This window comes from Kryptolebias marmoratus, linkage group LG21 (genome assembly GCF_001649575.2).
Source record: "Kryptolebias marmoratus isolate JLee-2015 linkage group LG21, ASM164957v2, whole genome shotgun sequence".
Lineage (NCBI taxonomy): Eukaryota > Metazoa > Chordata > Actinopteri > Cyprinodontiformes > Rivulidae > Kryptolebias > Kryptolebias marmoratus.
In genome coordinates, this window is record NC_051450.1 from 18,849,680 (window position 1) to 18,865,988 (window position 16,309).

Genomic DNA, 16,309 nt, shown 5'->3' on the forward strand with positions numbered 1-16,309 from the left:
CTGCACCTAGTAGGGATAGAGAGCTGTGTTTGAAGGTGGTCTCTTTTAGAGACCAAAAGGGGGAAATTGTAAAATAGACGCTCTTGCCAGATAGAAACATGTATTAATGTACGTGTAAATTAAATCAAATGTATTAACATGTTGATGGTTGAGGTCATGTGAGTTTATGGTGTGTGTGACTGCCTGCACCGGCTACAAGATAACGGAGACTGGGGGAGTCAGCTCAGTAGAAAACTGAAACCATCCTGAAGAAACCCGACTGCAGAAGACAGGAAAACAACTCCATATCTGGTCCCAGACGGATGTCCAGACGAAGATGAGCCATGGTGTGTGATGTAGCATCTGTGGGTGGGGCAGCATGTTAAAACTGCTATGTGTTAGAGATCTCGATCAGACGTGACTTGGGTTTTCCTATTATTCTGGCAAGGCGTCTCCTTTCAGCGCTGAAAGTAAATAAACTCTGTTCAAGCTTTAATGCAGACTCTTTGGCTGTTTTTTGACTCTCTGACTCCATGCATCTTTTCGATCTCGAGTGAGGAGGTCTAGCAGGTTTTCCGGGTTTCTGTGAGTTTTTCTGACCTCAACACTACCAAAAAAACTAAAAGTAGAAAAGGGCTGCATAAAAGCTAAAAGTAGACAAATGTAGCTAGAAGCTAAAAGTAGCAAAATGCTAGCTAAAACCAGCAAAAAGATGGCCGAAAGTAGTTGTCTGAAGGTAGCAAAAGGCTACCTAAATGCTAAAACAGTAAAATGTTATCTTAAAGTTAAAATTTAGCAAAATGCTAGCTAAAAGCTCAAGGTAGCAGAATGGTAGCTAAACACGAAACAAGAAAACAAACAAAAAAAGAGCAAGAATGCTGAAACAAGTTTCAAAGAGGATGTTTTTTTTAAAAGAAGACTAGCTGAAAGCCAAAAGTATTAAAACACCAGCTAAAAGTATCAAAATTGGCTAGCCAGAAGCTAAAATGAGCCAAAGGCTAACTAAAAGTAGCAGAATAGTTGCTTAAATCTAAAAACAAAAATAGATATGCTAATATAAGTAAGTTTTAATATAAGTAAGTTTGCTGAAGCAGATTTCAATCTATTTCTAAGGGGGTACATATTTGTAAATAAAGGTAAATATTTTGAAAAGTATAAAAGTTAGAAAAACCCTAAGGTTATAGCATCTAGCTTCTATAACAGCTGAACGTTTTGATGCATGAACGGCTAAAAAAGGACAAAGTATGAAGCAGTTAGATTGTAAAAAACACAGAAAAATAAACAGGAAACAAAGGTGTGACTGCTGACTCAGCATTTGTACGGTAAGTGCAAAAATAATGCAATAATCCCCTTTTCACCTTGAATAAATTACCCTCACTATTGATGTTAAAGAATTTTTCACGGCTGGAGCCGGTCGTGATGGAACTGCTGAGGGAGAGGAGAGGAGGAGAGGAAGGAGGCTCACAGATGAGATGTCTGTCGCCTGAAGGGAGTCCTCACTTTCATCTCAGAGATGCTGAGATGGAAACTCATTTTCATCTGTGCCTTTGATAGCGAGCTGCCCTAACGAGACCTCGCGGACGGCTTTAAGAACCCAAACGTTTGGTGCTCATTTCAGCAGGTGCCTGTGTTGACACACGAATCAACGTAAGCAGGAAGGAGGCTTCAGGATTATGAAATACTTTTATTTCCTAGTCCTCCTGCTCGCCTCTGCCCCCATCATTAACCTGTTTGAATGCTTTCATTTCTTTTATTGTCGTTGCACCATGTACAACAAAATTACCTCCCTCGTGTGGATCGCATAAAACACATAGGAGACATAAAAAACTATTAAAAGCAACAGAAGGCAATAAAAGTAAGGTAACCATGAGCAGGAGGTAGGAGTTTTAAAGATATTCTTGCTGGTTGCAAAAAAAAAACAAGACTTCATTTTTCTTTTACTCAGAAAATTGGATTCAGTTTCCTGTCATGCTCTTCGACAAACCTTTGATTCTCAGTCTCATCTCTGCATTTCTCTCATTTTGTTATCTAAAATAAAAATGGGATCTGCTGGACTTCATATCTTTCCCTTTGTTATTATTTTCTATAGTGACACTGTTAATAAGCACGCCCCTCCTCTGGATTATTATCCAGCTATAAATTTTAAGCCTTTTATTGTTCTAAACTACAAGTTATTAAACCACGTCCTCTTCAAAAATTCAAGATAATACCAGGCTGTATTATATAATCCTATTAAGGTTTCTTCTTTAATGTCTGGATAATAAAAATTAAGCATTTTTTACCTGTAGCAGACTGCGTTTTTAGATATATTTTAAGATGAAATGTTTCCATATGGTGTATTTTAGAATTAACGACTCACAGGACTGTGTGTGCGTCCGTGCTTCCTCCTGGCCAGTCACGCTAAACGTCTCTCACGTTGCTGATCACCTGATCTTTGCGTTTCATCAGTGAGAGCACGAGTCGGCGAGGAGCGAGGAGAGCGTCTCTCTATAGCATAAACACCTGCTGGTGTCTGTTTACGCCGGGATGTTACTCGCAGGTTTGCACCTTGAAAAGCGCCCCGAGGCAGCAATATATGAAAAATTATAAAAAGTTTTACTCATCAAAGTTATCGTTGTAATGCATCTGGAGGCTCTACTTTTAATGCCGTATCTTCAAACCTAATCTTTTTTCTTTTTCCTGTAAATCTTCCCCCCACAGTTCCTTCGCTAATTCCTTTTGTTCTTAAACTGAATTAGTGCACCATGCCCTCTGGTGTTTGTCCTCATTCTCCGTACTCTTTAATGTTTAAGTGTACCGTGAGGCCTGACATCCAGAATGCAGGTAAAGTTCATAACTAATTGCATACTTTAGTAATTATTAGTTTCAGTAGTATCAATATAAACACATTAAGGAAATGCAGTAAGTAAATGTATATACTGATTTTTTTTGACGTGTCAGATAGATCATTTCAGCTGATTGTTTAGGTCAGTTGTTTTATTTTTGTCTGAAATTTTAATTGCAGTTTATGCGCGCAGGTGATGAAATTCGGGGAAAGTCTCCACATGTAGAAATACACAGAGATCAGAGGACTAAGAATTGCAAGAATTGCATGTTTGCAACAATCTAATGATTCTGTTTTGATCCCTGACTCCCTTTTTAAACTTTTAAGAAGAAGAGAAACATTTTGAGAACTGAAGCCAAACTCATTATATTAACTTTCATACTTTGGCAAACTTAACTTAACATTAAGGCCTCCTGTTTGTATATTTTATGTTTAATGGTGTCATTCACTGGCTCTGCCACGTGTTTTACTGTAAATGTATGAATTTAAGCGCCCTGTAAATGTGCTGACTAATCGTTCCTTTTGCAGGATAGAAAAAAAGTGCTGACAAATTTTCAGAAGGCTCCCTGAAGTCAGAGGTTCCAATTAAAGTGATGAAACCAGCAGCGTGGGATGTAGAATTCCCCCTTTCCATAAATAAAGCCAAACTAAGCCAGATTTTGTTTCCCTCAAGAAAGATTAATCATCGTGATCACTGCCTCAGCCTCAACAGCTTTTACAAGACTTTAGGAAAGTATTACAGGGAGGCGCACAGCTGCAGCGGGCTACAGAGGAATAAAAAGGAACTTTATCTATCTACAATAAAAATAAGCTGCCTACAAACTGGCTCTTCCTGATCAGGTTTTCTGTAAAGGCCTCAACAAAAGCACAGCATGGAATCAAAAACTGACTGAGCAAGAACCCAAAAGGTGAAAACGAGCCGCCAACAATAAAAGAAACGGCAACTTGTTCGTGTCCACAACAAGAAAAACCTCAAATTCAGACTGTAGGAATAAAGCTGCATTATTCATAATAAAAGCTAAAAGTATTAAAAGGTTAGCTCGAAGTTAAATGTAGCAATAAGGTGGCTACACAGAGCAAGAATGCTGAAGCAGATTTAACGAGATTCTTTTGAAGGAATTGAAGAGATCTGAATAGTGCTGAAAATATTTGCAAATGAAGTGAAATATTTTTGAAAAGTACACAAATAACAAATATCTTAGCTCCTATCTCCTGAATGAGCCGAATGTTTTGATATGTGAATAGCTAAAAGAGCACAAACTATGCAGAAGCAGGTAAATTGCAAAAAAAGACCCCGGAAAACAACAGTGTGAATGCTGACTCGGCATTTCCACCATTAAATTATCGCAGTATTGTTTAATCAGCATAGAGGGGGTTCAGTGTTGTCCATTATATCAAGCAGATTTGTAACTTTCTTCTGTTGTTACAGAAGTGGCTGAAGAACAGTCTCCAGCTGAAAGTTTTTAACACTTTGTTCAGTTACTGAGTGTTATGCTGCAGCACCAAACACTCGGCTGTAGAAAACATCTAAAATTGTGCGACACTTTGCTGCAAACGCTGAATCTGCAATCATCTCCTTTGTTATGTTCACATTCATGACAGGGTTATTCTGTGGGACAAAATGGCTGTTGGTTTTCTGTCCTGTCTGCCCCCCCCCCCAGCTGCACAGCTGCAGAGTAATTTGAGTGTTTGTTCAGATGCCAGGACTGGAAATGTATGGCGTACAAGGTGAGGCATAATAGTGAGAGTGCAGTCAGCACTCAGACGGAAAACTCTTCTGTTGACTGACTGACGACCGTGGTCTGTTTGAGAGGTAGGTTCTGATCCAGGAGACCGTCTGACCCAAGCTGAAGAACTGTAGAACAGAACTTTAATTTCTTCAGGTAAGATCAGATCCTGCTTACGTCAAATAATACCTTTCTAACTGGCTCACTCAGATCCTGGACCCTTTGCAGACACAGACATAAGATTTTCCAGAAACCATCAGTTCAGCTATTCTTGATTTGAAGCGTCGGGGGAGTTCGAATGACACAGCAGGACATATTCACAGGCAGAAAATAAGCAGCGTAAAGATAATTCACGTTCCTAAAGCCTGACTCGGAGTTTTGACCCAAACCCATTAAGGTTGCTGAAGCTCGGCCAGAAGCTGGATCTTCAGTCAAAACAATCAATGGCAGCTTTCAACTTGATTTCCAATAAACTGAGCAAAACCTAAGGACATCACAACCCAAAACATGTCTCACACAAACACACACACACACACTCGATCTGTGCTTAAAGCAGCAACGGATGCAGTTACAGTCGCACAACGGCTCTTATGTAAACACACACAGATCGATCCATTCTCTGTTACTATACTTAGGTTGTTCACTGGAAGTAGATTAAAAGTGGAGAAGGACAGGTTGAGGAGAGAACAGGACACTCTGGATGTACTGCAAACAATCAATTTAAGAGTGTCTGGGCCTGTGAGATAGTGCAGAGAATGTGTGTACGTTTTTCTGTGTTTTCAGCTGTATGGCAGTCTGTCCACCTTGTAAAGGCAGGATGTTGAAACAGAAGCTTCTTGCTCTGACTGTGGACTAAAAACCTCCAGTCTGTGCAGGAGAGGGTTCAGATGTGTGTACCTGGATGGTGATGCTCCTGTTGTGACGGGACATGTTAATGCTGTGTGGCTGGCCATTGGCCAGGTCCCGCTGGTCCACATCGATTGCAAAAGGCTCCTTCAGACCCCCCAGGTTATATCGAACCTGCAGAGAACCTGCAGAGACACAAGAAAAGGGAAATAAAACTTAAGCTATGGGTAAATTTGGCAATTTGATTTTGTGTTACTGTGTTTTATTGTGACTATCGACTGTTAAAAGGCTGGATGGAAGAGTCTATTTTTATTGCTTCGTTTCTATCACTGTGTCAGTTCCTCTGGAAGTGATGAAATGGCTCTACTTGGTCAGCCTTCGCAGACTTCATCTAGTGAGGTTCTGTATCTGCAAATCTTACCGTTGCGTTTTAACACCACAGCCAGGTAGTCCTGGGTCTTGGAGCTCACGTACATGAGGATGGCCGGAGCGTTGGATGTGCTGAAACTGAAGGCCACTTCCTCCTTTGTCAGATTCACCTCATTTGGCATCAGCTGCTGCGTCAAGGCTTTTGTATCCCTACTGGCTCCTGGAACGGGCTCAGGGATGAAGTTGTATTTGACCAATGTTCCCGCCTCGAAGAACCCTCCGACGTCTGAGTAAGATGGGAGGTAGGAAAATGGAAAAGTTACACACAAATTTATGGGACACTAGTGCACCTGGATAATACAGCAAAGAAAAAAAACCAAAACAAAAGACATCACATTTTCTGTGAAAAGGCAATGTGAACACTGAATGACAAAGCCGAAACTGAATGTTAAAGCTAAAAGAAGCAGAACAATAACTAAAAAAAGCAAAATCCTAGATAAATGCTAAAAGTAGGAGAAGCTAAAGTCTATCTAAAAGTAATAAAAGAGAAAGTAAAAACATAAGAAGCCTTGCTAAAAGCTAAAAGTAGCAAAACATAACTAATAACTAAAAGTAGGTAAAGGCTAGCTAGAAGCTAACTGATGCTAAAGATGAAAGTATCAAAACAGTAGGTAAAAGCAACAATAAGATAGCTCATAATTAAAATTGCTAAATTCAAGCGAAAAGCTAAAAGTAGCATAAAATGACAATGATAGAGCAGGTATAATGAGGCAGATTTCAAAGAGAACAATGCTTCTGAAGGAATTAAAGAGATCTCCATGTATTTCTGTAGGGACAATGTTTGTAAATAAAGTTAAATATGTGAAAAAATATAAAAATATAAAGGTACCCATCTGCTGAATGAGCTGAACAATTTGATACATGAACGGCTAAAAATCTCAGGAAGTCTGCAGAAGTAGTTAAAGTGTGAACAATGTACAGAAAGAACAAAAACAATAAACAAAAACAAAACAAACGGAAAAGCAACTGTGTGAATGCTGAAACAGTGTTCACCCCATTAAAGACTGAAAGGCACCTTGCATCATATCCAAAGCAGCCGCTCACAGACTCATACATGCAAAGATACAATTGGGTAAACATAATATTTAGCCTGAGGGGAATAAGCTTGTGCATCAATATGACTGTGTTCAGAAGGTGTAGTAAAGTGGGTGTTAAATTGCTGCTCTCCAGCATCTGAAGCCAAACAATACACCATTTACCAGAACATTAACAAACCTAATGGCATATTTCAACCATTCCAGGGGGCTTATTGATTCTCATAATCAAACGGTGGGAAGAAGCAACCTCGTTTTTCCACAACCTGCATCAACTAGGCTCATTGTTCATGTACTGTGGTTGGAAAACGGGTGCAAACAGTGAAGGAGACAGACAGAGAGGTGTAGGTTTTTGTATAAACGCGATCGAATATGCCTCTGACATGTTTGCCTTAGCCCGAATAAACAGAGAAGTGCAACCGAACACGTTCATATAAGTTTTATAAAGCTTCACTGCACTCTTGTCTCCCACCAGACCCAGACTGATAAATTCTTCATGCTACATTACTTAAATTTAATAGAAGCCTTATTAATAGAAAATGGGCGAGTTCTTTGGCTGATATGTCCTCACGGCAGAATCCCGCCTGCACTTAAATGCATCACAAGTCTGAAGACACACGTCTTGTCAGTTGCTTTGTACTCATCCAGCAGAGAGCTTTCAAATAGTCCACATCTCGCTTTGTTTTCTAAAGCTGCTTTTAGTGTTTATAGCCTGTTGATGGACACATTAACAGCTCGTGGACTTTTTGTTTCCGGTTTGAAACTATGACCACATTAAACAGCATTTCCATCAGAGGAGCATGCTTTCATTTCAAAAGAAACAAAAACATACGGCACTCTGTGGACAAACCATATCACAGACAATAAATCTGGTCTCTCAAAACATATCTGCTTGCATGTCTTTGAATTTACTGGTCTATACAGCGTGGTGCAAAAGTCTTCAGTCAACTCTGTATTTTATTGTATTTTTTTTGTTATTTTTGTTTCGAAGGGGGCAGACTTTCTTGTAATCTTTTATAGAAGTGTTGATGAATAGCTCTCCAGACTTTCTGAAAATGTTTCAAAGTTTATTCTTCAAGCTTTGGCTGCTTTTTCACTCATTTTCAGAGAACTATTTAGAAGAAATTTGATTTGCTGCTCTGTCTTCTGAATCATTTAGGCATAAAAAGGCTCCTAAACTCAAGGGATGAACCAGTGTTGTGTCGACACAACAGGCAACTTAGCAAACAATCAATTTTAAATAGGATCTTTAGGCACTTTGTTATCAGAGGCCTGTAAGAAAGACACAATTTGTTCCCATTTTCTAATCTAAATATATAATAAAGACCAAAGATAACCCAGTTTGACACATAGATTTTAGAAGCAACAAGGTGATTCCCAAAGAGCAATTAGCTGAAAACTTCACATATAATAAATAATTAATTTAAGGATGATGCCTCTTTCAGGTCCTAAGTCTCCTAATTTTTAAAATCAGGGCTTTAGATAATTATTTAGGTCTCTTGTCCACTTTCTTTCCAAACTTTCTTCTGCTCAATATGGTGTTACAATCAGGTACAAGGCCTGAAAAAGTGTGAAAAAGCAGCCAAAGTCCAAAGAAAAACTTTAACAGAAAGGTGAAAGAACCATTCATTAAGACCACTTTAAAAGATTATAGCAAAGTATGGCTCCTTGGAAGCAAAATATAAAAGATTAAAAATGATTTGCAACAGATCTGGACTCATGCTTCATACCTGCTGCGGTGTTTGAGTGGCCGGTTGGCAGTCTGCCACTCAGAAGGTTAGAGAGAGCTCGTGGAAGTGTTTTCACTCCTGCTGATCTCTTTAGTTTAAAAGGCTAAACATCCCAGTACTTTGCGTTTTCTTAATAGCTTATAAGCAACCTGCCCAGAAAAGTAAGAGACTCAGGCTCTCAGCCCCAAGCCTCGGTGGCAACAAACACGTTTTTCTCTGTAAACATGAAAATGAATGATGAAGCGTGTGTATTTTCGTGTCTGTGTGTAGTTAGATTTCGAGAGGGACTTTGACCAAGCCTGCAGAGCTAATATGAACGTGTGATGCTTGTGCACGTGTGTTCATTTATGTATGTACATGTGACCCCCCCGAGGGCAGCAAAGCAAAGGAATGAGAGCGAATAATAACACCACCGGAGGGTCCCCTGAGCGGCGTGTAAATATGGATACAATGGAAATGCACTACGCAATTATGGCTGACTTCATGCATTTTTCACTCCCTGGGATGATAGGGAGGAAAAAGTGGTAAATGAAAGAGGGAGTGAGGGGGGAAAAAAGAAACAAGGAAGAAAAATGAAGGAGGCAAAAAAATATGGAGGTGATGATAATAAGAAATGTTAAAACATGCATTAAAGGGAAATAAAACAGTGAAGAAACATGCATGAAAACAAACAGACACAAGGGTGTGCTCTCTCCCTTTCCTTGACTCCCTGCTCCTCCGACACCCCCTCCCCCCTCCATAACGTGCACACAAACTCATCACTCTCACGCATGCAGAAGGCTAATCTTCATTCTTTAAATCTTGAAGTACTTGATTGGTTATGACAGAAATCAAAGGAGGTCTTTTCCTGTCTTATGGTGGCATTTCTCAGCACACTGTCACCCCCTTCCAAACGCACACTCAGGCACCCACACAAAGATACACACTGCTTTTCTGTCATCTTGTCACCCCCCCCCNACACACACACACACTGCCAAGAGCGCAGGGGGAAAACACCATTCAACTTTAGGAAACAAATTAATTCATGTGTCGGAGATCAACTCTCTGACTGGGAGGTAGCAGAACGCCTCTGACAACAGTGCTGCTCCCCTCCCCGGAGTATTTTATGAAAACTTGTTCTGGAAAGAAGAACTTTAATGGAGTATCTAATGAATCCCTGTGAAACAAACATGATGTTTTAGCAGTATGTAATAGAGCCGAGGCAGGGCTCGAGTGTGACATTTCTTGCATGCGATCTTCAGAAGATCAAAGCTTTCCACCTCTTGTGGAAGTCACTTTTATTTATTCTCTTATTGTGTGAACGCTGACTCAGCATTCACACTATTGATTTCCTTTTTATTTTTCCCATATCTATTTTGCAATCTAACTACTTTGGGATAGTTTATGCCGTTGAAGTCATTCAAATATCAAAATGTTCACCTCATTCGGGACATGGGTGCTGTGACTTTTGGGTTTTGCAACTTTTATACTTTTCAAAATATTTAACTTTATTTACAAATATTATCTCCATAGAAATCCATTTATTTTTTCTTGCAATTCCTTCAAAAATATATATATTTTTAAAAATCTGCTTCAGCATACTAGCTCTATTTTTGTCTTTTTATGGTGGTTTTAAGTTTAAGCTAGCCTTTTGCTACTTTTAGCTAATGTTTTGATGTCTTCAGTTTTTAATTAGTTAATTAGTGTAATTTGTTACTTTTAGCTAGCATTCTGCTTCCTTCGGGTATTAGCTCTTCTTTTGTTTCTATTAGCAAATGTTCTACTTTGTAGTCATTTTTGTCTAGCCTCATGATAGTTTTTCGCTCCTTTTGACTTTTAGCCAGTGTTCTGCTTGTTTTTTTTGTTTTTTTTTTAGCTTTGACAACTCAGTTTCAACGTCTGCAGCAAATTTCAGAAAAGTCCTCCAGAACTCTGCATTCACACAGTATGTTCAATGAAATGGCAATTTCTCAATTTTTTTTTTTTTTATCATTTCTTATTTTTTTTTAAGTTTGATCTCTCAGCTCTTTCCTTTGCACAATATCAGCATTCAGTGCGCGCACCGTGAAGTCAGGGAAAATTGGTGGGTAAGCACAATATCACTCTCAATCAATGCCTTTTATCACAAGTCCAAACACTTTGAACACAGACGGCTGCAGACTAAAGAGGAAGTGAGGACAATCACAAAGCGCAGCAAAAATGAAGCTCATTGAGACATAACTCCTCTCGCAGTAATCCCGGTGCTATTTGATTCCGACTCCGTGGACTAAAGAGGCACTGCGAATGATAAAATGCTCTCACAATGGGTTTGTGAAAGCATTAGCTGACAGTTTGGGACTCTTGTGCATCATTCTCCAAAGAACAAAAAGGTAGTTTGTTAAGGTAGACAAAGGAAGTGCCACTTTTGGAGACTACAAGGAAATCCTGTGAGCGGAGCGAAACAGAAACCAAATCTTCCATAAAATGAGTTTAAAACTCCTGCAGGGAAGGACCCATTTGTTTTTAAATTAAAGGTTTTGAAGATGAAGAGCGGCACGATTCACTGTGAGATGCAGTGACTGTACGGTGACATTCAGCTTCAGTTTTTTTTGAAAAAGCCTCTCACCTTTGGTGCAGAACAGCCCGTCGAAGGCTGTGGTGGTACAGTCGCACAGATAGCCATTATACCTCTCCACGCACTTCCCACCATTCCTGCAGTACATCCCAAAACTGGTGCAGTGGCCCTGGCAACCTGGCTTCACCCCGGGCGTTACGTTGGCCCTCTCCTGCAGGTCGAGGGTGACGCCGTTCATCCGTAGGGCTCTGATACAACCCAGGAACCCCCTCTGTCCCCCTGCGGCACCTGAGAAGCAGAAAAGAAATGGAAAATAAGGGTTGACAAATAAAGTTCAGGGTTGCCGAAAGTGATTTCGAATGCAAGAGGCTCTGTTTTAATCAGTTTTGGAAGCGTTAATATCCTAATGCCGGGAGGAAGCCACTGATGTTATGCTAATCGCTCAGACTGCAGTGTCGTTCTTGAAACAACCTTCAACTCGTTTGATTCCTTCACTAATTAGAACAGCCTAATGAACACGCTTTGTTAATGAACATCTCTCAAGCAAATACGCGCTAATAGATGCAGGTAAACTACATGCTCCAAACAAACACGTCAAAAACACACCACACACGGTGTACCTGATTTCAATGAGTCAATACAAACATTAATGCTTAGCCTTGGGGTGTCGATAGCCATTTTTCCCAAAGTGCTTCTATTGTCATTCTGGTCTTGCACCATTACAGTCTAACTACCCATTAACTTAGACAAGGTAGGAGTGTTAAATAGATGAATTTGCACCTAAATGACTAAAGCAATAAACACTCCCATAAACATGCACCTACAGGTATTGAATCAAATACACAAGTATACTTACTGAGGAAAGACATGCAAGTATGCACACAAACTCTCAGGTGCTATCATTAACAAGAGCCACGGGACATTTTAGTTATTAAAACCTCTAAATTACATCCTCTGGCTTACAGAAAAGTGCCCATTAAAGAAAAAAAAAACATCTAAGGAAACCTGAACACACACAGTTTCCTTCTTTATCAGCGTTTTCACGTAAAGAGGAAGCAGGAAGATCTAAAATCTTAGGAGCTACAGTGTGTAAGATTACAACCACGTGTAACAATCCTCTCTAGCCAATACATTATTCACAAATAAGGATGCAGGTGGGTTTTCACCTGCTTTCTCTGCTTTCCAGTCTCATAAAGAATTAGACTCTTAGTAGACCTCTTAATTAATCTATTTTGTAGCACTGATTGGCTGGAGGTTTCTGCCACCTGTTTACCCAGAGCTAAATCAGTCTCTGATTAAACGGACAGCAGGCTCCGAAGCCTTCAGAGACCGAGGCAGGCACGTACACACCAACACATACCGACGCACAGGTGCATCGCTTCTCTAGGACTCGTAAACACTACGTTAATAGAGCTTGATGGAGAGTGACTAAAGTGTGTAACTCACAAGCTCACACGGGGTGCCATGGAAAATTTAAGTGCAGCTAGGAATTTTTTAGTGTTGTTGAAAATCAAACACCTGATCGCCTTTGTAACGGCGCCTAAAGATGTATGCAGCGCTTCATAGGCTTCAGAAAACAGATCGTGGCTGCCTGAGTCTAAAAAATGTTTTAGGAAAAAAACCCAATTCCAAATAATCTGAAATATACCAATGAAAGAAAAGTACAAGCAGCAGAGATTTGAAACAACTACCCATTTAACCAAGAGCAGCTTCCCCAGAGAGTTCAACTCATTGAAGAACAGTTTTATGAACATTAAAGTAGCTACATACAGCTATACATATGTGCTCCATGTTTCTTTTCAGTGTTTTATTATATTTAAGTTCATATGATTAAAATGACCTACGGTCGAAATCCAAGTCTCCTGTTCTGTTATTATTTTACACCAGCTTTGAGCTTCTGTTAAAAACTGCATCTTAAAAAATAAGAATGAACACAAACACCGTTTGACGTTCTGAATAAATGTTACCTACTGTCTTGGCAGGTGAGCGAGGCTGGTTTTCCTGTGGCAGGAGTCACACACATGCAGTGAGCAGCAACATGCAAGAATGCAATCCATGAAAAAAATAAAAAGAATAGAAAAAGCAATGCACAAAAGAAAAACAAAACGAGAACATGAAAGAAATTGGCCAACATACATAAATACATATGTGAGGATGAGAATTAATCCAGATGGGAAATCCAGATACAGATGGTGGCATAAAAGTGATAAAACATTGTAAGATTTTGAGTTATGTGCATGTATAGGAAGCTAAAAGTTAACAGTGTGAAGTAAATGACAGCAGGCTGACGGTGTAGCATTTACTTTCAAGGCCATTAGAGCAAATGAGCCACTGTGCAGTAAACACTAAAGCAATCAAACGGTTGACAAGAAGCATATTGATCAAGAGGGAGTGAAGAGGATGATACAGAGACAAATATACGAGCAAGGTAGGCAAAATAAAGACACATATTTGATGTCTTTGCTGTGTGCTTGTGGGAAACACAGCAGATCATTTAAAGTGGTTCTTTGTAGGGCTAATTTGTTCTTTAAAGAAAATTTGTTGCAGCAGAAATGAAAGTGGCTTTTTTCCAAGTTAGTGGCTTGCATCGTTTTTTTCCCCACTTGAAACAGTCATATAAATAAAAACCAGAGACAACTGCACTATGTATGTATTCTTTTTGTTTTGTTTCATTACAACTTGGAATTTAAATGGGTTTTTAAGTTGTTTACAAGTAATAATTCTCAAAAAAACCCCAGAATAATAAATTTAAATGGTGGAATAATTTCAAATAATTCTTAAAACTATAAAACGGTGTAAAATGGTGGAAGCATATGTTTTCAGGGCCTGCTCTTCAGCAGATCTTCAAGTTCTGCAGATGCCTGTTAATCACTCATTTATTCAAATCAGATGTGTCAAAGCGGAGAAACATCTAAAACATGCGGGATAGTGGCTGTCCGGGACCAGGATTGGACACCACCGGTCCATTCTTCATGACCAAACTGCTGCAGCTCCTTCATGTTGGACCGGTGCTGCTTGGATTAGGGTCTGGGCTTTGACTGGACCATTCAAGGATCTTTAACTGGTTCTCCTTAATCCACTGGTGTGATGCTTCGGCTGTCCTGCTGGAAGGTAAACCTCCGTCCCATCTCTGGACGACTCCAACAAGTTCCTTTCAATAATTTCTCTGTGTTTTCCTCTATTCATCTTTCCTTTAACCCTGACCATTTTCCCAGTCCCGGATGATGAAAAACATCCCCACAGCATGACACTGCTACCACCATGCTTCACTGTAGGGATGATGTTTTTAGCATGATGGGAGGTCATTGACATGGAGATGTTTTTGATGGCCTAAAAGTTTAAGTTTGTTCTCACCAGACCACAGCACCTTCTTCACATGCTTGAGAAGGAAATTCCAAACAGGCCAGCTTTTTTTTTCTTTAAACAAAGTTTTTTTTTCCTGCCTGTCTTCCATGAAACCCCGCTCTGTGCAGTTTGTTTCTATGGACAGAGGCTCCCATTACTGCAGAAGAGCTGCTCGGCTCCAACAGGGTTATCTTTGGCTTCCTGGATGATTCTCTGATTAATGCCCTACTTGTTTAGTTTGGGAGTTTTGGTGGACGGCGCTCTCTTGGCAGGTTTGCTGTCATGGCATCATATTTCAGTTTTATAATATTAGATTTAATTGACTCAAAGTCCATTTAGTCCAGGATGTTCAGGATTCTGAGATTTTTTTATTTTTTGATAAACTAACCCTGATCTGTACTTCTCCACAACTTAGTCTCTGACCTGTGTGAAGTTCCTTGGTCTTCATGAGGTCTCTTACTTGGTTGTTGCCTTTAATACTTAAAGGCGTTGAACAGGTGTAGATTCTAGGAGGTGTTACATCAGGTGTTTAACATTTGATGGGTTTAGATCATTTGACAGATTTCTCACAGGTGGATCTTGTTTAACAAATTTTCTCCCCCATTTAACTTCATTCATGTAAAGTATTATTGAAAAATTGATTGCTTTTAATCAAATTAAAACTATATTAAAATTCCAGATTGTAAGGCACCATAACAGAAAGTTTACCAAGAGGGATGAATACTTTTGCGACCGGCTGTATATAGGGGTCCAAAGTGTGCCATTGTAAGGTACAATCAAGGGGATCTTGTTGCCTGCAGGACTTTCCTCTTTCTAAATCTCTTGATCACACACAATAAGATTGTTATCTTCAGGCCAAATGTAGACCTCTTCCTGTGAGTGATCAGGTCACTTCCTATGTATTGTGCTGTAACTTCTCAAGGCGATGCTCTATTCAGGATTAAATGGAGATTAGCGACCAGATATGAGAGGGTGCGATCACCTCCGGGGCTTTGCTTACTCGCAATCCTTCACTTGCTTACTCTGAAAAAAAAAGCAGGAGAAGACACCCTGAGCCCCGAAGGCAGTAAACACAGACTGGTTTATACGTGATGGTGAAAGCTCTATATCTGGAAGCCAATACGTTCTTGGTTTTAAACCTGCATGTTCCGCAAAGACAAAGCTGTTCTCGCCTCTTCCCGTTTAGTTCAACGACAGCACAAATATACCAAAGCACACTTGGTTCATGATAAGGTGAGGATGTTACAATCAGCAGAAGGGATGAGAGAGGAAGAAATTATATAACAGACGAGGATCAGGAGTGTTAATGCTATCACTTTGGGATGCCTGATTGGAATTCGGAACAATCTCTTTTGGGCATAACTTTCTCCACGAGATATAAGGAAGTCCATGATTCGCCTCAGCACTTTTTCTTCCATCCACAAATCCCTAAAAACTCTTTTAGCTCTAGCGTTTGGTCAGCGGAGCACTAACAGCTCAGCACAAAGGGGGAAAAATGAAACAGAAAGAAAATCACAAAAAGGAAACCGGACAGATATTCTGTCATTTGAACTCCTGATCAGCTTGAGGCTTTGCACAGACAGCCATCAGGACAAAAGCTAACTTTTCCAGCAATATTAAAGCATAACTTGCTCTGTCTGATAATCTCTTTGTAATGTTAATCCACAATAATATAAATGCTGATTAAAGTATTAAAGTCAGCTAAGAAATGACAGCTAAAAGAAAGTCCCTTTTAAATTTATTAAAACTTTTATTACTAATGTGGATGACTTTCCAAGAATATGCGTAGGCCACTGTGTGTGCAAATGAAACACGTCTGTGTGTTTAAGTGTGTGTGAGTGTGTAACTTAATTAATGATGGC

General features: G+C 39.7%; 1 protein-coding gene across 3 annotated transcripts in view; it reads right to left on the bottom strand.

Annotated features, from left to right (window-relative positions):
• Positions 1-16,309, bottom strand: part of cntnap2a (contactin associated protein 2a) — a 322,102-nt gene that overhangs the window by 17,239 nt on the left and 288,554 nt on the right. For all 3 annotated transcript variants that reach the window (XM_017428430.3, XM_037973045.1, XM_037973044.1), the window contains exons 20-22: positions 11,154-11,390; positions 5,798-6,031; positions 5,428-5,561 (exon numbers count right to left, since the gene is read on the bottom strand). In XM_017428430.3, the coding sequence (XP_017283919.1) occupies positions 5,428-5,561; positions 5,798-6,031; positions 11,154-11,390 (605 nt within the window). The remainder of the gene's footprint in view (positions 1-5,427; positions 5,562-5,797; positions 6,032-11,153; positions 11,391-16,309) is intronic.